Consider the following 24,875-nt stretch of genomic DNA (forward strand, 5'->3'; position numbering starts at 1 on the left):
TTTGGGGTGAAGCTAAACCAAGGGGTGGTGGGGTTGTACTGAGTCTCAGAAGAGCATGAACATGTAAAGCACAATGAAATAATCTTGTAGTGTCTTAGAAGGCAAAGTAAACTTGCTGTCCTTGGGTTTTCTTAACCTGCTAGAGAGAAGTTTAAAATAAAAATAATAATAATTAAAAAAAAAAAGAAAGTTGTAAACTTTCAGTAAGAATTTGTTCTCTGAATAATTATATGCTGCTGTTTGTCATTGTAAATACAGTCTGGAGTAAAGAAAGTGCTGAACTGTCGATGTTCTGAATACCAAGGATACATAAAAGCCATGCAAAACAGTTGATTGGTTTTCACAAGCTAGTGATGTTAATTGAAATTATACACATTGAAAGAATATGTAGCTGTATTGGATATAGTATAGATCATTAAAATATATCTTTCAGGTTCCTTTTTCGTCCTGCACTTCACGTAACTTGATACTAATGAAAGGATAACTTGAAGTTTGTTCAGTTTTAGCTATTTGCTGAACAGTTTATAAAACAAAATCAACAACGCCAAACCAATCATCTTTGAAGCTCCAGAGCAATAAAGAAGAGTCTTGTTAGTGCTGTCTTCAGTCTTCTCAGGTCTTTCTCTGTGGTTGAGAGTATCTCTCTAAAATCTCGCATCCAGTGGTAAACTGTAAAGTGTGCTTTTACTGTTTGTATTAGTTGCAGATTTTCACTTATTCCTAATCAGTTTGTGAATTGCTTTCTTCCATATCTCATTTTCTGCCTGTAGATTTTTAAAGATAGTTATGCTAGGATGATGATTTCCTAGTGATATAAAAAGCATCACATATATTTAAAAAAAAAAAAAAAAGTGCTTGTGGTAGCCTTTTCTGTTCTTTACCTTACTTACAGTATCTCTTTCATCCTTTTTCATCCTGTTTCCTTTTCCTCTTGCCCAGAAAACAAAAATGTCAGGATCCCAATTCTAGACAATACTCTTATCTTCTTCCGTGTGATTTCTTTTCTGTCTTTTTTTTTTTTCCTGCCCTCAGTTATTGGCTTGAATTCTGAAAATACTCTGTCAGTCTTGGAAACGCACAGTTTTTGTCATTTGAGCAGACTTCCTTTTCTATAACACATCACCAGTTCACTTGGGGCATGCGACTCTGTTTCCATGTGGAGATAAATTTCAATTGCAAGCAGAGCCAAATTAAGATAATTCCAGATCATATACCTTTGGAAAATCTTTTCTTAGGCAAATATCCTCTCTAGAAAACACCTAGAGTAACCATATTCCAGCTTCTCAGTGGGGCTGCTTGGACAATATTAAACACCCATATAAATTATATGTCTTTGGCAGATAGGGTTTTCCCAACCCTCCTATCAGGCCATTTATCAGAAAAGCAACCATATGTCTGCTTCTTTGATTTGGCTTGTATGTACCAGTTTACCAGGAATAACTGTCACTCAAATTTGAATGGGAAGCTATTAAAATGTATTCGTTTAGCTCCCACCTGACATTTGGTGGTGGAAAGTAGCCAGTCTAAGTTGGCTTTCTCCTTGGTTGGCTCTGATCTTATTTTCCGCTTCTCAGTCTGGCTCCTTCAGCAGTCACATAGTTTAGCAGGACTCAGTGTTATTTTGTCTGCCTGTTAGTCTGTCTGCAAAGTTATTCTGATGCTCCTGTTGTTTTATTTTTCTTACGATATATTGTTAAGTTCTTGACTTAAACAATGCAATCCCTGACCTCCCAACAGTACAACCTTCACTGAACCTGCAATATGAACTGCAATAGATAATATTGTTTGTGTTGAAGTGCAGCAGCAGGAATATCTGCAAATTAACTTATTTTACAGCTACATCTGCTGAAGAATGCACAAGCCAAAGATACTTGTCAGTACCTTTTGAAGACATCTGCAGCTCATGAAGCCTCTCATGGACAAACTAAAGCTGCCTCTGTTCTATTAAAAAAAAAAAAAAATAAATAAAGCTGTACAATTTATTAAAAAATAGGAAAAATAAAATTAAAAAATAAATAAATAGAATGGGTTCTGCTAGAAAGATATTTCTGGAGATCATCTGATTCAGCCCCCCTGCTCAAAGCAGGGTCACCTAGAGCAGGTTGCTCAGGACCATGTTCAGTCAGGTTTTGAGTATGGCCAAGGATGGAGAATCAACAACCTGTCTGGGAAACCTGTGTCAGGGTTTGGTCACACTGGTCACACTCACAGTTAAGAAGTGGTGTGTTTTGTTTTGTTTTGTTTTTTTCCTTCGTGCTTTGTTCTGCTACTTGATCAAATACATTTCTCCTGATCTCCCACTGTAGGGGAAGACCCCCCCCCCCCCCCCAAAAAAAAAAAAGTTTTAATCTCTTTCCGTTCCAGCTCTTCTCTGATATCATGGGAAGTCAGTAGTAACCTACATCTTAACCAAACGAAAGCAGCAAGTCCAGCAAGTCATGTTAGGCTATACACTTTTGTATAAGATTCTGCCCTGTAGCCAAAGTATAGCCTAATCCCTTGGCATTGAATAGGAGTTCTGTCACTTAACTTGCCTATGTAATGCTCTTTGACCCATTACTTACAAATTAGTTTCTGTCACTAGTGCTCTTTCAGTGGAAATGTCTGCATGGCTCTTCCTTTGAGGCTGTACTCCTGATGGATATCCTTTGTGTTTCTTCTTCTTGCATGATGATCTCCTTCCCCTTTTGCCCTTCTCTTTATCATTGAGGAATAGCAAATGATTGTACTCCCAGTTTCTGTACAAATTAGTTTTTCAGTTTTCGTTATGCTTGAAGCTAAAGGTTAAATCTCAAATAAACCTAATTTTTGTAAATAAATAAATAAATAAATAATAGAATTATCTTCTTTGGTGATTCCAGCAAAGCCGATTAAAAAAAACAAGCAACACAAACAAACAAAAACACACACATATATTTTAACAAATGAGGAAGAGAATAATAGTAATCAGACATAATTCTGGATAATGTTTTGTGTCTCAGACTTAGAGAGACAGTCTCCAGAAATGCCTTAGCTGGAGGGAGGGTCTCTGGAATTTTGTTCAATTAAGTCATAAAACTATCAGGTTACAAGTTCGCAGAGAGTGAATTCTCCTCCCACTGGTGTCTTGAAGAATACTTGATATTACCTTTAATGAGTTTTATTCAGGGACGCTATTTTTTTTTTTTTTTTAATTCAAGCTGCTTGCAGATTATGAAGTAAGATGAAAATTGACCTTTAATACAAGAAAAGGTTGTTTTGTCATCAAAAACTAAGGCTTCAACGCTTCAACATAATGCAAGAGTGTACCACAGTGCACAGATTAAATGGAAAACTGTGGGTCTTGTTTTAAAAATACTTTTGTCAGGAGAGATTTTTTTTTAAATCGCATCCATCGCTGTCTATTTTAAAAATGTATATTTGACAGCAAATTCTGCCTGTTTTTCTGCTTTCACTAGCTCTTCAGTGCATTCAGTGAAAATTGTGCCAAAACAGCTTCATATAAATTTTGCTTGCTTGTTTAAATTTCTCCTCTTAAATTGGTCCACTGAAAAAGATATGTGAAAAAGTTACTGATTTTTTTCACCTGCATGTGTGAAGAGATGGTTGGTGAATCCACTCAGTGCTTCACAAAGTTGTATACAAACTTACAGCCTGATGTGTATGGGCATGGTGGCTCCTCTCAAAATACTAAAATACTGGGGGGGGGGGAACAGGCTGCATGCTGAAGATTGTGAGCTACTTGTGTTGGAAGTTAGTGTAGACAGATGTAGCTTAACAACAGTATTTTTTTTTTTTTTAAGCAACCTTTTCCTATCTGTTTTCCATTCAGATCTTAAAAATAAATATTCTTTCAAGGGAATATGATGATGAATGGAGCAGCCACAAACACACTTGTCCTGTTTCTTCAGAAGTGGTGGTCTTCCAGTTCTAGCCCCATGAAGATTTTTACTGCGTTTCTTGTGATTTCCTTCCCTTCTGGAGACTGGAGTGTGTCTTCTGTACCCCTAATGACATGTTTGGTTCCTAGAAAATGAATATTGTAGTCTACAGAAGTGAATCTTGAATTTCAAACCAAAGTGGATTTTGGTTTGCCTTGCTGAACAGCAGTACAGCTGTCTCTCTTCAAAATTAAGCAAATGCAGCTGTCAACTTTTTGTTGTTGTTGTAGTTGAGTATTCTTCCTGAAGATGAATTGGATGCATTTATGAAAATAAAGCAAAGACTTATTCATGCTGTTTTAAATATGCATTACAGCATTGTAAGGCTCAGCCAGAGCTCTATCTGGAATAATCATGCCACTTCAGTGTTGTCTCTTTTTATGTTCACCCCTTCCTCCAAACAATTTCTGCTAAAGCAAGTGCCAGAGCTCGCTGTCAAAGACTGAGTAAAAAGAATCTGAGGTTGAATTGAATCATAGCAGTGAGTTTGAGGGGGGTTAGAAAAAGGGAATAGTATTTGTTGTGTACAAACTAAAGTTTTCAAACATTGGATTAATCACGTAGTGTACTGCTGAGAATCACTTAAAACCTGTGTAACTTTTCACCCCAGCTTTTCATTCTCTACTGGTTTAAGTAGCAATGTTGATAGAGATGATAGAAAGCACAAGAGAGCAGTGTGTGGTGGTGGTCCCAAAGCGTGCTCACGTGAACTTCATGGTTTTCTAGTTACAGGGTGGTTGGGTGGGGTGATTTGTTGCCACCTTTGCTGATGTGGTCTGTCTAGTGTAGCAGTGGCACATGCAGCAAAGACCTGGGCTGGTTTATCAGCTTGCTACATCTTGCTGTCTGACCTGGGCCAAACTGTCTCCCCATCTTTGCTCTGCATTGCTTTGCATATTTAGGAAATCGGTATAACATAAGTGCATTACTGTGAGGTGCTTAGATGAAAGGCAGCTAGATGGATGAGATGACTTCAAGTGCTTTGTCTTGTCAGATTGCAATCAACTATTGTATACCCCATGTAAGAGAAAGGTTAACAGTAATAAACCAAGGCTTCAGGCCTGATTAAGGCAAACAAATGCATTGCAAGCACAGCTAGTCGTACTGAACCAAGTAGACTGCCTCACTGTCATTATATATGAAATATATTTTATATATTTCTGTGGGCATGTTTTACTAGGACTTTGACCCCCCACTCTGATTTTCCTTGTTTTCTATGGTATGGATACATGCGTATGCAAAATATGGCATGAGTTAAGAAACCTGAGTAACACAAACTCTGTAACCTCTGTTTTAAAGACTTTTTTTTTTTTTTTAATATTTCTAATCATTCTTGTGTACTTAATGAGTTTTGAGGTAGCTGGAATGATTTTTTTTAAATTTGCTATGGATGTTAAGTATCACATAGTGCATGAAATGTGAGCTTCATATTTTACAGATACTGAGCTCAAATCATACTGGGTTTATTAAAATAGCCACCAATTACTTTTCCATCAGAGCCATTAAAGATTCAGGAGTTGATGATGTTGTCCCTTGGTAAGGCAGAGCATTTTCTCTGAAGTGTTTCATATGTTAAGAGTGCCTGCAAAATTTTCCCCATGTACAATTCTTTTTTTTATTGCTTTGTTCAGGAAGACAGCATCCTGCCTGGGGCTGTGGGAAGCCAAGAAGGCCCAGACTGGGGAGAGGGTGTGTTCATCAGTGCCTCCCAGAGCTCTGGTCAGAAGAGGGGAAGCTGGAAGTGCAGCTGTGTGGCCTCTGGTGACAGAGGCCTGCTCTTGCCCACTCAGGCCCATTCCGTAGGGAAGGAGAGGTCCCTCCCCATGGGGAATGAGTGCTTGTCTCCCTACCCTTCCCAGAAGTAATCTGAGACCAGAGCAAAGCCTCACCTGCCTGTACTGACTCAGTGCTGTAGGTCCTAGCCATGAAGCAGAAAAGACAATTAAAGAAAAGATGAGCCTTTGTGCTTGAAATAACCTCATTATTAAAATTATTGAAATAACCTCATATGGCCTGACTAGAACGGTAATTCAAAGAGCTCTGTTTTTACACGGTATATTGTGCTACCTGCATGCAGTGATGCGCCTGTCCCTGAAATGCTTTTTGTGTAAAGGTTCATGCCCCTTTGGGAAGGGGTGAAGGGATGATTCATTCCTGTACTGAAAAGCAGTATTGATGACCTCTCAAGTTAGAATCCTTCCAAAAGTGTTGCATGAGAAACATTGCTGCTACTAGTTTCCTTTGAATTCATTTTTGACAGCAGAAATAGTCGTTCATGTGTTCTTTTTCAGCTGCAAATATTAAAGCAGATGGAGAAGCTTAAAGTGAGTAATAGTTGTGTGTCCTACTATATTCATGGAGTGTAATTAAGAAGTCCATCCCTTGAGAGTCTAAAAAGAAATGCTCTATTATATTGTTCCTGTGTTTCAATATTTTAATCACCGTTCATTGTAATGAAATCAGTGTTTAAATTACCAAATTAGGTCAATCTCAAACTAAGACTACCTCAGTCAGGCACATGACATGGGCATTGAAATCTGTGGTGTCTGGCTGTGCAGAGAAGCAGAGGTTAGTACAGGATACTGGTTGTAGTGAGCTCTTTAATGGCTCAAGTGATACCCGATAGCATTAGAAAGAGCTGAGTTCAAAACAGTGTACCCAGACTCACTGCAGGCTGTCAGAGTTCTGGAGTCCATATTTCCTTTTTTGATCTATTTCTCCCTTTTAAAATAAAAGATTGTTTTGAAGACATTCCGTTATTAATAGAGCCTGTGATAAGTTTTCATGCCAAGGTAGCTTTAGGTATAAACTTAACCTGTTAACCTTGACACTGACCCTTCCTGCAGATGCAAGGTGCTTTATGTATGTAAATATATACATACTTTGTTATAGTTTGTAATCCATTGTTTTGCAAAACAGACATGAATTCTTGATGACTGTTTTGAGATGGCAATGTTACGTGGTCCATGTCAGGTTCAGCAGACCAGCACAGAATATTAATGAGAACTAGTTGGGCAGTGAATGGGATGTAGAGGCTCTCTGCTTCTCTCCAGTCCCTGAATCATTGTTTTCTGAGGAGGAAAGCGTAGAATACAGCACTGATGGTGCTTGGTTTGGGCTGACTGGATTGTTTTCTCTACCATTCTCATTGGCATGGCATTTTGGTAAAGTATTAAAAAAAATAATAAAAAATCATCTAATGTGTTTTAATAGTATACATTCTAAAAAAGTTTGTTTTCAGGCGTTGTAAGGGATCCACTAACAAGGCATGTACCTGCTGTGAACGTTGGTACAATAAAGCTGTGCTGTGTCAGCTTCTTGAATAGTCTGCTCCACTGCTTATCTAGCTTTATCTGAAGATACTTCATAAATCTGCATGAGATTAAGTGTATGGAATATATAGCTTGTAAAAACACCGTATGGTTTAATGTATGTTGTACGTTGCTTATGTGAGGCACATAACATAAGTAAAACTAACAAGTTCATTTTTTAAATAAGGTTTGTGTGAATAAGGAAGGGCTGAGTTGTTCTGCTGCATAAACACAAACAAGTCTGTTTCAGAAAGCTTTTGGACAACATACAAGACAAGAAGCAGCATACAGGCATTGCACTGTTCTTTGTCAACAATCAAAGCAACCTGCTTTCTCCTTGCTAGTGGTAGCACTTCAAAAATAGCAGTTTGTTATAAGGATACCTGTATTCTTAAATATTCTGTCATTAGTTTTGAATCAGCTCACTCACCCTTTAATTTGTGAATTAATCCCCTCTAATGCAAGCAAACATCACTGTTGTGGTTTTCTAGGTATTGTTAAACACTGTCATAAATAGCCTGAATAGAGTAAACCTAGGTAATGATCTCAGATGAGGACAGCTTTGTTTTAGACTAGTATTGAACTCCAGGTGTGGCTGTTGAACTGTGTAAATATGACTTTTACTAAATACTTTCCTTTATGTGGCTCTTCAGCATGGAGTTCATTATTTAGGACTGCATGTTGATTTGGAATCCTGATCTAAGATGGAAATAGTTCTTGGCAAGCACTTTGCTTAATTCCCTTTTTCATTTTTGGTTGAGATTGCTAGCTTTATTCCCTTCCCCCCTTTTCTATTTTGCCTCTTATTATGTTTCTTTTAAGCAGTGCATTTAGTAGCAAAGTGAATAGAACTTGCATGCTGACCACTCCCCTAGTGGTACTCTAATTACAATTTTAAGACTTATTTGAACCTGGCTGTTTCTGACACAACAAGAACATTAGTAGCATTACCATGATTACAAGATGAAAGCTGAAAGTTTTTAAGATTAACAAAATAGAGTGGAAAATACAACCTTTGTCCTAGGATCTGTAGCACACTTTTATTTCATTTTTCTTCCTTGGGGTTTTATTGTTAGTACACTGTGGCAAACAGCACTAGGTTTATTTTTCCTATAATAACACTGATGCCTACTACAAACCATAAATCTTAATGGGTCAATGAACAATATTGTGGGTTGGTGAAACAAACAAATAAATAACATCTGACTTTGTATCTTGGCATAATAAACTTGGTTTTGAAGTAGTTTATGACAGTAAACTTTTAGATCTGTTTCTGAAAATGTGGGCTAAGCACAGTAGTATGTTTATCGATAGACTTTTATTTTTCCCCAGTGCTTACCTCAAGTCGTTTATTTATAAGGCATTAGGGGAGGTGGAATGTTTCCATGCTGCTTGCCCTGTTTTGCTGACTTCAATCATTTAAATCTTTGCATCTTCTTTGAGCTTTCACTCCTAACTTGGAAGTGAATGTGGATGCTTTGGCCTCTTATTTGGCCAGCTAACTATTGCTGGTGTGATCCACCAGCCAAAGCAATCTGCTTTCTAGATTGTGCCTGTCAAGCTGATTTTTGTTGTTGTCTTCATCATGAACTAATTGTGAGAAAGTGAGATCAGAGGAGCCATTTCCAGCAAACTACCCGTTCTCCTGGGGAGCTCTTTCTAAGGCTGGTCTGATGCTAGCAGATTTTAGGGGGCTACACCATGTGTCAATTGGTGTGGCAGAGCTTGCCTCCTACGGACTGGAGGTGGGGAGTCTGTGCGAGTGTTGTGGTTGGAGGCCAGAGGCAGACTTCCAGCCCAAGACTGTGCCTTGGGGGAACGTGCACTGGCTAGGCAGGTGGAGAAAGTGAACAAAACACATCAGATGGATAAATTACCTTTATTCCAACTCCCCCACCTCATAGTTGCACAAATGACTGGCATTTCAAGCGTGTATGTGCTGACATAAATTACCATTTAAATGATGGCCTGTCGTGGCAGTGGATATGTGTATGGCATTAAAATAGCAAACTATGTGTTTAGGGCTAGCGTTAACCGCAGAACCGTTCCAAAATCCCCTGGGATAACGCGTGCTTTAAAACCAGTCGATTTTCGGCACCTTTTTGCCCGCGACGCCGTGGGCTTTCGCCCTCACGACGGAGACCGCGCGGTGTGGGTCCGTCCGTCCGTCCGCCCTTCCGTGGGGGCGCCCCGCGGGCCGTGCCGGGGAAGGGCCCCCCGGAGCCGCCGATGGGGCCGGCGGCGGGCACTGCCCTGCCCTGCCCAGGGCGGCGGCGCCCCCTGGCGGCGCGGCCGCTGACGCCTGTCCCTGTTCCTGTCCCTTCAGGGCGCACCGGTCGCTACGCGCTGATCGAGAAGTGGCGGGACACCGAGCGGCACCTGGCGCCCCACGAGAACCCCGTGGTGTCGCTCAACAAGTGGGGGCAGTACGCCAGCGACGTGCAGCTGATCCTGCGCCGCACCGGGCCCTCCCTGAGTGAGAGGCCCACCTCGGACAGCGTGGCTCGCGGCCCCGAGAGGACTTTGTACCGGCAGAGCCTGCCACCCCTGGCCAAGCTGCGGCCCCCAAATGACAAAGCCATGAAGCGGAGGGAGCCGAAAAGGAAGTCCCTGACCTTCACTGGTGGGGCGAAGGGGCTAATGGACATCTTCGGTAAAAGTAAGGAGTCCGAGTTCAAGCAGAAGGTGCTCAACAACTGCAAAACGACGGCAGAAGAGCTGAAGAAGCTGATTCACCTCCAGACAGATAAACTGCAGTGCATTGAGAAGCAGCTGGAGTCCAACGAGGCAGAGATCCGGTACTGGGAGCAGAAGTACAACTCCAGTCTGGAGGAAGAAATCCTCAAGCTAGAGCAGAAGATCAAAAGAAACGAAGTAGAGATCGAGGAGGAAGAGTTCTGGGAAAACGAGCTGCAGATCGAACAAGAGAACGAGAAACAGCTAAAGGAGCAGCTCCAGGAGATGAGGCAGAGGATCCTAGAATGCGAGAGCAAGCTGAAGGACTACGTGTCGCAGATCCACAATATGGAGAGTGGCCTCGAAGCGGAGAAGTTACATCGGGAAGTTCAAGAATCCCAAGTGAATGAAGAAGAGGTCAAAGAAAAGATTGAGAAGGTGAAAGGTGAAATTGATATTCAGGGCCAGCAAAGTTTACGATTGGAAAACGGCATCAAAGCTGTAGAAAGATCTCTGGGCCAAGCTACCAAACGGTTACAGGTAAGAACAACCTTTTTATCTATGGCTAAGCAGAAGTCAAAAACCTGATCATAACATTTTTTTTCTAGCACAGATTTCAAGCTGACAAAGGAATGCATAAGAAACTTTCTATGGTGAACTTGGGTAAAAGGAAGAAAAAGTTGCTTCCATTTTCAAATTCCGATTCAGATTGCTTTGAAGAACAGTCAATTTTAATTTTATCTATCACAGACAACCTCTCCTTATTCACATGCAGGCTAAGTTCCTTCCCCATCAGTTAGAGCCCATGTTTGCTGCCGTTCACTGACTGCCCAGTGACCTCTGAGAAATCATTCAGAGCATATCTTCACCATGCAGTGGACTGTGATAGCAAAATACCAGAGCTAGTATCAGCCAAAGTAGCTGAGGGCAATGCAGCCGCATCCATGGCAATGCATCTGGCCCCTTTGCCATGCTGTGAGGGAGTGTTCATTACCTCAGTGTAGCACTGTTACGCTGGTGAGTCTGCATTGTTCCACAGCTCAAAAAAAATACCATCTTTTGCATGAACAATAGCACATTCAGCGCTAGCCGAGGGATGGTTGTACTGCAGGGTGTTGAACAGGACCATAGTGCTCTTGGCCGAACTCTTTTAAAAGCATTTGTCTTCAAGCCCCTGTTGATTTAGGGTTAGATAACTTGAGAATTTAGGCCCCAGCTCTTGGCAGATCAGTGCATCATATTAAGTTTCAGGGAAACTGGCACCACCATAGCCTTTTCCGAAGCTAAACTTCGGATTGTTGGTTATTTCTGCTACCAAAGATGATGAATTAAAAAGTACAGTCCAAAAGCAGCATCTGGATAGTAGATGGATGTAAGAGTTAAAACAGCTGCTATCTTACAGGGACATTGTTTTAAAGAGCAGCATCTCCCTTTTCCTGTCCAGCTTGCCAGTGTTAAGGATTTTCTCTCCACATCAGGCAGTTGTGGCACGTGTCACAAGAGAATCCAGTCTCTACTTCCTTTCAAGAGCTGATGATATCACTTGGAATTTAATAGAGCACGAAAGAATAAATATAAATGGAAATACAGCTGCTAGCAGAGAGGTGAAGGAGAGATTGTAACTCTGGGGATCAAATCCTGGACTTTTAACGTACCACGTAAGATAAGACTGAGGAACCAACACATCCATTTGAGTTGTGATTCTGGCAGTATTCCTGGGATTCACAATCACTGTATTTCACAGGGCTGCAGTTGCAATCAGATAATTCCACTGTAAATATGTAATGGGATTTTGCATCCTTACTCCTGAGCACCCAGAACCACGTGTGTATAAGTTGTCTTTACAAAATGAGTGAGAAAAATGTGATTTTTTCACCTAAAGCAAAACAGATGAAAACTGTAAGCAGTTTTGGCCATATTTTTCTAGCCTAGAGAAATTATGCATACAGATTTCTGCTAACTGAAATTATTGAGTCCTCAATAACACTCACTGAGGCTATGATTATGTTCAAAATGTTCTGTGTTTCATTCCTTTTGTAGGCAAGGTTTTCACTTTCTTATGGAAGCTCCTGGTAAGTTCAGGTCTTTCAAGCTTGTTGTAAACTTAAAGGTGCATTGATCTGGAAGATCAGAATGAAATAAATTCAGCTCTGTATTACATAGTTTTGGGAGCTAGGAATAGAGAAATAGCTTCTTGCGTGCTGAAAGTTAAATAATATTATCACTGATAGAACTAATTGATATGAAACTAGAAAAGTTGAGGTGGGGTTTTTAGACCTTTCAATATGAAAGAAAATGTTAGTTCACTATACTGAAAGTGATGAGAACACAGCTGGCATTTTTAGTAGACTTTTCAGAAATGTCGGGTGATTTGCCTTACCTCTTATGTCATTCCTTTTCTTTACCATCCTCCTGCCCCCCCCAGTAGAGATAGCTTTCCAAAATATGAGGCTATGTTCAGTTATGGATTAGATGCAGAATTATGCTCTCCTTTTTCTCTAGAGAAAGATGTTGAATGCAAAACCAACCCACCAATCAAAAAAAATAAAAATAAAAAAATAAAAAAAAGAACCCCCCATACTACTTCAAGTAAAAGATCTCACTAAGGTTTCACAGGTAGATATAAAATTCACATCTTAAATCAACAGGATTTGGGGGCAATACTTAGCATTTTTTAGCTTATTTCCTGAGAGAGTTGAGAAATGTCAAGAACAAATTATTTATCATGTTCTGTTACCCTGCATATTGCAGTGATTATTTTTTTAAGCTGAATTCTCTTCAGTGGCAACTTTGTTCCAACCTCATAAAATGTGGCACTGCAGAATTAGCCTTGTAGTAATTAAAGACAAGTGAGATTTTTTTTTGTCTCCTAAGTGCCCAGTTGTAGGTCTAAAATAAATTGAAGAATTTTTCTGTAAAATTATCCTAAAGTTTGGAGATGGCCTGATCCCATTTCTCAGTCCAGTTCCTCTGAAAGCTTATAGCAAATGAATGGAAGCAAGTGTAGCTCAGAGTTGGGACCAACCACACGATCTGCGTTGATTGAACCTTTCAGGCAAAAACGCATCAGTGACAAAGCCATTGACACTTGCAAAGTCCTAATTTAAATATCAGATCACTTTGGTCAATTTTCTTCCTAACTGTAGAATTAAATTGCAACCATGATGCAAGATTGAAGTGAATAAGGGCTGTCTGGGACTATTTCTACAACAGATCCACAAAGCTTTTCTCCCCCAGTCCTTGTGTAATTTCACATATAATTCTGCTTACACCAGATAATTAGAGAAAATAAGGGTGACCCAACCTCCCTGTGTCACCAAAACAGTATTTTGGGAGTGCAGCAGTATTCACTGAATGGAAATGCCTGTGGATGTGCTGCCTGGCTAGCTAGCCCATCACTTGTGTGGCCAGTTAGGCAAAGCCCATCCTGGCTGTTGAAGGCATCCCCATGCAGCCTTCTGCTAATGAAGCTGGGTCTGGGGTGGAAGAAAAATCCTACTGCAAGACTATCATCATCTGTTGGAGCTGTAGGTGCTGCATATCATTCCAAGAATTACAAAGCATTGAAGGAGAGCCTAAATAATCATCCTTCGTACTTGTGCAGGGTTGGATAACTAGCCAGGATTTGGCCTCACTCTGCTAGGGTTTCTAGCAGAGTGAGACAGTTTTGTCCATCAGAATTTACACTCAGCGTAGAAAATGCAAAGGACAAGAAGAGAGAGGAAGTATTCTCTTTTTAGGAACAGAAGAGCTAAATGAGCTATCCATGTTGTGATGGGCACTTTCGGCAGAGCTTGCTCTTTTTTTTTCCCCACACTTTTATTTGCTTTTCTGAGGTGATAAGAAACATCCACTAGTCATTCAAAAAGCAATATAAATAGATATATAAATATAAAATATATATATATATATATAAAAATATAAAATATAAATATAAATATAAAAAAAAAAACCACATAAAACACACACAGAAGTTTTCTCTTTGAAAGGAGGAACTGCATGTTGTCCAATTGCAAACAGTCTTGAAATGCTGCTTTTTGCTTGCTGCTGCTCAGCAGATATTTTCTCTTTCCTGGCAGGACAGGGAACAAGAACTGGAGCAACTGACAAAGGAGCTGCGACAGGTCAATCTCCAACAGTTTATCCAGCAAACAGGAACGAAGGTCACGGTGCTGCCTGCAGACCCCATTGAGGTGGAGGCCCCACATGTGGAGCTCGAGAGAGGTGCAATGCTCAGAATGGTTTTGGTGGGAGGGAGAAGGGGATGACAACACGTGTACCTGCTGCATTACTGCTAGTCCTCACACATCAAGTGTACGCTTGGTTAGCAAAGAAGCTAGCAAAATATTAATGGAGAATGGTGTGAAATATTTCTCCTAATTTCAAGGGTTTAGAAAGCTATAAATGCAGCACAGTATGTTGGTAGCTTCTCTCCTACTGTGCCTAAGCCTGTGTTTGTCCTATCTGTAGTGTGTTAGGCCATTATCTCTCAAATATGGCCAACGTGGCTGCAGGCACGTAAGCTGGCACGTAGGGTGGTTGCATGTCTGACATTGCTCGTCATCTGGTTTCTTCCTCTTCTTGGGGGTTATGTTGTCAGTTTAGAAAAAGGAATGCATCTGGATCTCAAGAAATCCTAGACAGCAGCTGCATGGGAATAGGATCTAACCCAGCTGGGCGGTCAGGCACCCAGAAGTCCTGCACAGATGGCTGTTACAGCACGTACAGACTGACTTTGCCCGCGGTGAGATCAGTGCATTCTGCATATGCCCACAGCTGAATTCAGAATTTTCTGCTCAGGAACATGGGAGCACTTTAAATGCATGCAAGAACTGGCACAAGCAGAAACTTCTTTGCTGTGGCTCAGCCTCTGCTGTGTTGTGCCTTATCTAGTGGTCTGCTTACAGAGACCTGTTTGTCTCAGCATTCCCTTTAGCTGTAAACTTTCAAACCAAAAGGCATTGGTAGGGTAAGAAGGTGGGAAGAGGAGACAAAACAACCAGGCCTTAAACATCAGCACTTGAAGAGTATGAAGTTTCTCTTTCAAGTGTGCAGGAAGCGTTGAGTTTATGTACAGGTACAAGCTCTTTCTGCACATTGCTACATAAATGTACTGCATGTGTATGTGTTCCTTGTGGAAGGGTAATTATATTGAGTAGATATACCTCTATTTTGAAATGAGTGGGAAGTGTGCACCTCAGATCTCATCGCTTCCTAGTCAGGTATTTGGGTTTTTTGGTGTGTGTGGTATTCTTTTTCTAACCTGCACTAACTGCACAACTAAGCAGGAAGAAGACAGGTGTTCTACGGATGCTGCTCTTGATGATGACTTTTCTAATTGCTGTCTTTCTTGTGCAGAGCCAACATTTCAGTCTGGGTCATTGAAGCGCCCTGGCTCGTCGAGGCAGCTCCCCAGTAACCTTCGGATTCTGCAGAATCCCTTGTCGTCTGGTTTTAACCCGGAGGGCATTTACGTATGACAGTATATACCTCTTCTGGAGAGGACCTAGCAAGGTACCCTGGACAAGATACACTTTTGTTTTATTCTGCCAATGATGAATGGAAGAAGCTTTTTTCTGTTAAGCCACCATGTGTTTTTTTTCTTCCTCCAACATACCACTTGGAGCCATACCCTGTGCACTGATGCTAAAGAGACAGGAACTGTCTCAATTCTTAATTGGCAACAATGAACTTGCTGTCACACAGCTAGAGTGCAAAAACCTTCATTTGTTTTTGCTACTTCAGAAGTGTTCGGGAAAGTGTTATTCCATGTATAGGCATAAATAAAAGACTGAGGGTGAAGGAAACCATGTATGCAGCTGATCTGAGGTTTAATTTATTCCATTTAATCAATGGACGTGTGAATGTTGACCTTTTATATTTTTTTATTTTTAACTTGTGAATAATCATGTATGGTTGTACATCCGTCTGACAAGGTGACTTTAACTTGCATGTACAAACATCCACCATTTGATCAAGTACAACAACTTGCAATGCAGAGAGTTGTTTTGAGTGCTGAAATTTAAGATGGTTTCTCACCACTGACTTTGTTAATTTCTGTTGTGGGTCGTGTGTCCTGTTCCATCCATTGCTACCTTTTAAGGCTTGAAAAGTGAGTCTGTGGGATTTACTTGCTGTTGAGTCTGCCTTGAATGAAGCACCTAGTGTTAAAAAGACTTGTGGAATTTAAACCTTGGCTTGGTAAGAATATTTACAGCATATGATTGAGGATGCACTAGTTAGATGATATTTTATTATATAGAATGTATATTTGAAATATTTTGCCACATTGTATATGCCTTTTGAGAAAAGAACAAGTAAGAAATTGTCTTCATTTATCTCACCAAAAGAGAGTAGGAGGCTTTCACTGTATGTGATTTTGTACTTTATTTTTACCACTAGCCATTACAGTGTTCTTGTTTTGCAATAAATCTTGCTGTTGGAGGAGAGAAAACAAAACAACACAAATGAGCATCCTCTTCCAGCTTTCCAGAATTCACTCAAGTTTTGTGGAGGGAAGAAATCTGGCAGAGTCCTGTGAAGTGAATAGCAGAGCTTCTACTGACTTGAGCAGGGCCAGGATTTCATTCCAGGTCCCCAGGAATAAATGGTAGGCTTTAGCCCCTTTGAAAGATGTATTTCTACTTAGTCAGTTATAGATCATAAAGCTTACAAGAAGGAAATTTGGAAATCTGGATTTTTTTATTTTAACAACAACAACAAAAAAAGTGATAATATTACATCTTGATGTCACTATAATGCAATCAAAGCTAAGCAAAGTTTTTGACAAAATGGCTTCTGTGCAGAAAGAAAGATACTACCAAGTAGCACGTTGGTTATAGGCCTTGACATTGATTGAGAGTGTGCACACCAAGTTTCCAGAGAGAGTTTCTGGCATCAGTGAGACACTTGATATACATTAGGAGGCTACAACCTTGTGGATGAGTCAGAGAATGGGTGGGCCTTACCTAGTTGCATTTGGATTGCTGTTTTAGTAGGAACTCAAACTATCATCCACACATTTGAGTTCACCTTGACATGACAGGACTCACAGTATGTTCACTGCAGTATTTAATACTTAGGTCCCCAGCACATAAATGCAAAGGGTAACCCCAGACTTCAGTGGGTGGCAAAATGACAAAACTCCTGATGCCTTTTGTTAGGTGAGGATTTTACCACTGGTAGGAAACTCCCAGCTTTTTGCCATAGAAAATGCTGAAGAATTTTAAACTCCTAGCATCCTCTTGTGTCAATTTACTGATGTGCAGATAAATGTTAATTTAAATTTCCTTTTTTTTTTTTTTTTTTTTTTTGAAGGGGGGACTTTAAAAAAGGAACTTTTTTTAAAAGAAAAAGAAACAACAAAAAAAAGGAAAGTCCTAGTCATAGCAACAAATGGAAGCTTTATAAGATATAGTAGATGAAGGACTCCTGAGTGTTTAATGCATTTTTCCTTTCCACTTATTAATAGCATCATATATTCTAAAAATGCTGCTGTATTTAGACTAACAGCAACAGATAAGGCTGTGAATATATAAAGGACCTTTCCAAATGGACTCTGAATTTTTAATGGTTAAATTATCAGGTCTCTTTTTTTTCCTTGTGAGTAACTGGAAAATGAGATGTTCCTACCCGAGTAATCTTTGCAGTGCTCACAGATTTTACTGTTAGTTATCACAATTCTGTGCTCATGTTTACTGTGCCCATAACTTTGTATGAAAAAGAGAATGTGTATATATATATAAATATATATATATTAAAAAAGTGTAAAATATACATAGTTTGGGGACGATATCTGTCCAAGGTACTTGAGCATATATGCCTTACATTCTGGGTTCAATTTACAGAAAAAAAATGGCCGTCTCCAGTGGATATCTTGCATCTTCAGCACCTCCTCTTGACATTAGAGAACTGAGGCACTCAGCACCTTGCAAAGTCTGGCCCGAATTATGCTGCATGGGGGCACAGGGGGACACAAGGAAAAGCCTGTTGCAATCTCAGCCTTGTACTGAGATGAAGCAATTTTAAGGCAGATTAGTGTACTTACCCAGCTAGTGCTTGTGTCATACTTTAAGTAACTGGTCCGTCTCCCACAGATACCAGTTTGAAGTTATTGAACTCTTGGATCATAAAAGCTGCCCTCTTTTTCTGCCAGGTTGTTCTTTAGGTTGGAGAGAAGAGGAAAAGGATTTAAAGGAAGGGGAGGAGCAGCTTTGGAGGTCTTGAGTTACAGCTTCGTAATAGAACCTAGGAAGGATTTTCCCATTTAATTTTTTTTTTTTTTTAAAGGTATCTGCTGATTGCAGCAGCCATTTGACAGAAGGGCCAGCCTGGAGCTGGCTCAGGAGGGACCACTGCATCATTGAGTGGACCCTCCATATCAGGGCTTTAGCATATGTTAAGGTGATCTAGAAAATGTTTACAGTTTCAACCACTGTTGTTGTGGGTAAGGAGAGGCGTTCGTATCTGAACATTTGTGAGACAGTGACAAATTCATGCCCCCTTCTTCCCCCCCTCCTGTTGCTTATTAAATTTCACCCAGGTTAAAGTTTGTAGCATTTGCACCCTCTCTGTAAATAAACCAAAAAGAAATGGCATGCCCTTGCATTAAATGTGAATTGAATAATGTATTACAGTTATAAAATTTCCTCACATTATGGTGGTAAGAGTTTTGCTTCTAATCAACTACAGAACCTCATTCTTTCTTTACAAAAATAGAAAATTTCATTTTCAGAAGTGTTTCAAACCTCCTCATGGGGCATTAGCAAAAAGGAAGCTACACATGTTAATTCTAACAAGTGCCATATTATGTACTGGCCAGCATGATAGTTCTTTTGTTTGCTTTAAATAGTTGAATACACAAGCACTATTTTCCAGTGCACAGGGAATTTATATGGAAAACTCCTGTAATTTATTACTAATGATAATTAACTGTTACCTCTCTCATCTGTGAGGATACAGTTTATTTTCACTGGTGATGCTATGTTGTTGGGGGAAAAAGGGGAGAGTGACTGTTTGGCAAGCCCATAGGGTAAGGCTGAGGTAAACATCCTAAATGCCCAAGCAACGGAGAAATGCAAGTCCCACTTTGAAAAGTGAGCCAGGAACCTGCCTCCCATTACCTTTCAGTGGGACTTAGGTTCCCAAGTGCCTGAATTGCTTCTGAAAATGCTGATAGCTTTGAGATTACTTGCTTTTCTAAACCCTAGCAAGTTGGAAGAAAGTTCTTCAGCAAGAGACCTATCACTAGCATTAGCAATATGCAAACATGTTTTAATTGTGAAGTAAGAGGGAAAAGATCGTTTAGTGAAATAAGTCTCCTCTTGGGGCACTAATTGCCTTCTTTTTATTGTGAAGAGTATTGCATTATTTTAGTGAACTGGGATCATATGAGTATGAGCAAAATATTGATCTTGTCATTTTTAGAGAGTTATCTTGAAGCATATAAATTCCTGATGTGCATTAACTTGAGTGAATTGGGCCTTAATGATCCATGTAAATAACAAAACTGTATTCAGATATTTTTTCCAGAAAATAGTCTCTAATAGTCTGTACTGTATTAAAACAAGTGTTAAAGTGTTACTTTTATATTACACTTTTTTTTTTTTTTTTTTTTAAGAACATTGAAACATGCATGTTTATTCTATTTGCTACAGTATTTTAATGTTTTGGATGAAGGCCATCAGTTGTATGGAGATGACAAAACAATCATTCTGTCTATTTATTCAGTATTGCTGCTTAAAGTTTTCAAAATAAAGCTTTCAATGCCGATATAGTGACTAATTGAAAGCTGTTCTAGCTCTCTTCAGACCTATTTTATATGTTTATATAAAGCTAAAGAAGTGAAACTTGTTATATAAACTGTTATACCAGCGAAGAATTGTTGCAATAATGTTGTGGGAATGGTTGAGGGTATGTGTGTGTGGTATATACATAAATACATGCATGCAGTGAATGCATTTAGGCCTTGAGTAGGTGAAGTGCTGAAGAATGTTCGAATCCTTTGCCATCTTGCAAGCAACTTACATGTGTGACCAAATACTGGCTAATGCATTGTACTACTCCTGCCAGGAGTATGTAATGCATCGTAAAACTCCCGCCAGGGGAGTTTTAGGTTAGGTGTTAGGAAGAACTTCTTTACCGAAAGGGTTGTTAGACACTGGAACAGGCTGCCCAGGGAAGTGGTGGAGTCACCATCCCTGGAAGTCTTTAAAAGACGTTTAGACGTAGAGCTTAGGGATATGGTTTAGTGGGGACTGTTAGCGTTAGGTCAGAGGTTGAACTCGATGATCTTGAGGTCTCTTCCAACCTAGAAATTCTGTGATTCTGTGACTAGTGTGCAGTGCTTATGAGGGACACAGCGAGTAGTTGTGGTTGTAAAGATCTGGGGCCCTTTGAACCAAATATGGCTTGACCACATTCTTGAGAATTCCATAGATGTGTTTCTGAACTGGGCCTAAAAGTGTGTTCTGATGGAAAAATCTTTATGTTGCAGCAAAGATGTCTCATTTCAAGCATAGCCAGTACCTCTGAAGGTACCTCTGAAAATTCAAAGAGTTCTGAGATGGGCAGAGGGTTCTGAGACGGTTCAAGTATGGCCACTGTATTTAGTAGAGGGTATCAAAATGCAGAGAATAACATTCACCTTCACGAATATGGTCACCCAGTGAAACTAATGGGTCTCTAACTGGACGACTTGAGTTGCTGAAGCTTTAACATTGAGAAGCAATGCCAATTAACTGTGAAAACATAAAAGAGCATTTGATTACTGCTCTGCTTCAGTGCAGGATGAAAATCTGTACTATGTGTAACTATATTTTGTCATTTATAAAAGCTTCTATTTTTGATTATTCTCATGAACGGTTGATGAAAGATATTGAATATGCTCCCATACAATAAATTCCCCTCTGAAACTTTGGGTCTTTACAGTTCATGGTTTGCTGGAATTGCACTATACATCTCGCAGACATCTCGCGTACGGCTACTGGAACTGTGTCCATCAAAGAAAAAGGTGATGTCCAGACCTCAAATGCTTCCAGAAATGGCCTTATGTTGAGCATTAGGGTGCTGAATGCTCCCAGATGGCAATTTACTTGGGGGCAAGGGACACGCAGATGGTCAGCATGAGGCCTTCATCAGAAAGTGTGCACAAACTATATTTTCAGTATAAATGCTGCCTGGGAACTGGAAGAGATGGAGGAGCTTGTTTTCACATGAGGAGCTATTACTAAGATTAATATTCATCCCAAAATGATAGAATTGGTCTGCAACTCAGGCGAAGTTTAACTTTTAAAGCAGAGAGGCAGGGGTTTCTTTGGAGATGATCAAGGAGAGGAATTGAACAGACAGAATCTTCACAGAAAAGAAAAAAAAAAACATACATGCACACACAAAAAAAAGGTGCACACATGCTTCAGCAGGAAGAAATCAAGCTTTGAACAAGGAACTGAAGGCTGGGTTCAGGCTGAATTCTTGTGCTGAAGACACCAGAGCCTGTGAAGATCCCTTGAGTTTATTTTTGTTGATCAAGGCAAGGAACTCATCACAGCCAGGGAATTGTTATTTAAGCTATCCATATATAAGTCCGTAGTCTAATATCCTACCAACCATCTTTTCCTAAACCAGCTGGAACCTAATCTCATTTGCTGAGCTAACAGTAGTAGCACTGTGGACAGGCAGTAAGGCAATGCCATGAGCTTTACTGAAACCCTAGCAAGTGGCATTCATATTGGAAGGACCATGTAGGTTGTAGAGGACCTCTGTTCCTGAAAGATGCCCTTTTCTGCATCTGTCCAAGTCAACTGCCTGCTTTCTGTGGTAACCAAGGTTTCCCAGCACCCTCAGCAGAGTCAGTGGCACAGCTAATGGTTCTGATCTTTTGCTTTCCTTTATAGAACAAAGTGATCTATTTGTGCATGACTGCTGCAGCACTAACTAGCTTAGTGTAACTGGACCCCTAATGAGTTGCAAAACCAGACCAGATCAATGGTCCATTTCATTTAAAAGCCATTCTGGGTTCTGCTTGTTGCACCCTTGTCAGCTAGGTAGTATTTCCTTATAAACCTGATTTTTAATGATTGTTTCAACTAACTTCTCTAGTGTCTGAATTACGACACAATAAGCGACAGTCCCCATTATTACCTTTCTTGAAAATGATGTATTTGCTACCTTTGGTATTGTAGCTAATGGTAATTTCTAGGTCAGCCACTGTTTCATCATTCACTTTCTCCAGAAATACTGGATGGAGGCAGTCTCAGCTGCTCTGATTTGTTTGATTTTTCCAGGTGGGTATGCTGTGCACCGTGTCCCCTCCTTTGCAACGCATTCCCTGTCTGTGTTCTGCCAGGTCACCAGCCAGTGGCTTTGATTTGTTAAGTGTGAGCAACTGCCAGGTGGGTGACTTGAAAGAGCCTCTTCAGAATGCGGTAGTGCAGCAAGGAACTTGATGCAAGCAGAGGTGATGAACTTAACTGAGCACCCTTACCACCTGTCTGATCAGCTCAGCCACTGCCAGTGTCCATGTGCTGCTTCTGGTGGGTCTGTCCATGTTCCCTGGGGCAAGAAACTTCCTCGTTGTTGTACACACAGCCCTGGTGTTTCTCTCCTGTGTGTGTGATAAGCTCTGCAGTGACTCATGCCTAAAAGAGATGTCCACCTCTCTTGCAAAATAAATTGTGTTTGTTTTTATTTTATGGAGATGCTTTTCTGATCTGAATCCCTGGCTGTGGAAGGGCGGCAGGAATCTCTGCATTCTGTTATGCTGTGGGAGAGGTCATCAGAGTGACCTGTTTAGTTTAGTCATCCAGAGGTTGAATGGTGAAAGGCAGCTACACCAGAAGGGATCTTCAGCTGCAAGAGTCGCCAGTTGGGTGTCAGTCTCTAGATTTTGCTTGGGTCCACATGAGTTAAGTATGTATGACCTTTCAGTTTCCAGTCCTCTAAGTCACAGGTATATCAAGGAAAAGCAAAGTTATGGAAACAACGTGAAGTTCACTCAATGGGACAGGTTCCTGAGCAGTAATACACAGATGAATGGTATTTGGCCTGTAACAGTTATAAGCTATATCCCACACCCCCGTCTCATTTAATCACATTATTAGTTGCATACATTATGGCTCATTCCCCAACAGCATGCTTTCATTTAAGCTGTTACTGCAAAATATGGAATTGATGCTATGCTTCAGCTATAAATTGATGCTAGTTCCAGCTATGTTTTCCCCCTTCTGTGTGTATTTTTGTATGTGCTATTTTGTGTCTGTTGATTTGGCTATGCACTTTGTCTTGCTTTACCCCTCTGCAGCAGGAAAAAAGAAGACAGTAATTGGGAGGTCTAGTGTGAAAATGCAACATAAAATTACTAATATTCAATCCTGGATCAAGGTGGATGGAATAAAAGTTTCTTTTTAATGAATGCAAGTTTGAAGAAAAATCTTCAGAACAGTTCCAGCTGGGCATATGAATGGTCTGCTTAAAAACAAACAAAAACCCTTTTGCCAATAATTAGCTGCCTAGGTATTTTAAAAAGGAAGGCTTCTGGTAAACAGAAAAGGAGAGAGGGGTAGATGTGCACCAACAGCTGTAACCCAGTTACTTGCCCTGCAGCCCCTTTCACTACCTGTGTAATAGAAAGTGAAGGGTATCATCCAGCTTTAGAGGCAGTGACAGTTGCTAAAATAAAACGCAGGCCAGCCTGCGTTTAATGGGGAATAACTGGAATGTCTTTGTTGCTGCCCATGAAGCTTCTCATAAATTTGTACCTGTCACAACCTGCAACGATACACCCTTTTTATCAGGTGTACCAACCTCCTTTTGATTAAATGTTATGTGTGAGAAAAGATTATTTGATTTTAGCAGTCAGGATCAACCTGAGGTGAACTTTGATCAGTGAGATAGAAGTGCCCTTCTGGAAAGCTGATGAGAAACCCAAGAACACTGGCTGACCTTTTACCATGCTTTGTTGCTGTAACGTTGTCTTAACTGTTATCTTGACCTAGCCGATCTGCATCATGGTTACCAAGACTATGACCTCGATTCTCCATTGTCATGTAGCTTGTCTCATGAACAAAACCAGCATGGATGAGACACTGACACAGCTGAACGAGAAAGGTAGCAGTGTCCGTTAGCTGTGCGTTGGTGTAAAAGGCTACACGAGATGCAGGGCACCAGATAGTTGTGCCCCCTTTGACTCTGTCAGATCACTGCAATTACAGCAAGGTCTACACGAGAGGGCAGCAGCACATGCTGACATGCCTGGAACAGCACAGTCACAAAGCCATGTTGCAAAGCAGCTTTTCTGGGCATACAGCACACAATAGGGAATCGTAAAATACACAACATGCCACCTTTAAATGCATTCTTGCAGGAAGGACACAATAATACTTATAAAGAGCTGCCCATGTTGCAGCATGCGTGTGGCTGATGCAGTTCCCACAGTCTCTGTGATGCGAGCTCAGGCCCTTCTAAAACCTTCAGTACAGACATGGGCTGAAGCATTCCGTCTCTGAAATTATATTGTGCCTGGGACTGGGAAGCTCTTGTTTCGCTTTACAGCTCTGCCACAGATTTCCTGTGTGTGACCTTGGGCAAGCTACTATAATCCCTCTGGATTGGAGTCCCCCAGCTGTAAGCTTGAGATAATACTGCTTCATCCCCTTTGACTTTGTCTATATATACCGCAAGCCCTGTGGGGAATGGTGTCTTGTTTCCTATTTGTTTGGCAAACAGTACTTAGCCCAGTGTGGTCCTGATCGTGGCTGTGCCATCTCGATAGTATTGCAGTAAAGTATATTTTTTCATTGTACCCAGAGAATGACAAAAAGTCACTCTGAGTTGGTTTTACTTTAGAGTAAGAGCAAGATGCAGGTGTGATGAGGGAAGCTGGGGTTTTCTGAAGTTGAATTCTTGTTTAGCTTTAAACTGATTTTTTTTTTCTAAAGGGATACAAAGGAAAGGCAAGTAAAAGAATAAC

General features: G+C 40.4%; 1 protein-coding gene across 3 annotated transcripts in view; it reads left to right on the forward strand.

The window, feature by feature from the left end:
* RASSF8 (Ras association domain family member 8) overlaps positions 1-20,842 on the forward strand; it is an 88,744-nt gene extending 67,902 nt beyond the window's left edge. For all 3 annotated transcript variants that reach the window (XM_082783924.1, XM_082783922.1, XM_082783923.1), the window contains 3 exons: positions 9,558-10,447; positions 13,987-14,131; positions 15,266-20,842. In XM_082783924.1, coding sequence (XP_082640050.1) covers positions 9,558-10,447; positions 13,987-14,131; positions 15,266-15,387 — 1,157 coding nt within the window. In that variant the 3' untranslated portion in view covers positions 15,388-20,842. The remainder of the gene's footprint in view (positions 1-9,557; positions 10,448-13,986; positions 14,132-15,265) is intronic.
* Positions 20,843-24,875: the final 4,033 nt, after the last annotated feature.

Source organism: Aythya marila, assembly GCF_965140915.1.
Source record: "Aythya marila genome assembly, chromosome: 1".
Taxonomy (NCBI): domain Eukaryota; kingdom Metazoa; phylum Chordata; class Aves; order Anseriformes; family Anatidae; genus Aythya; species Aythya marila.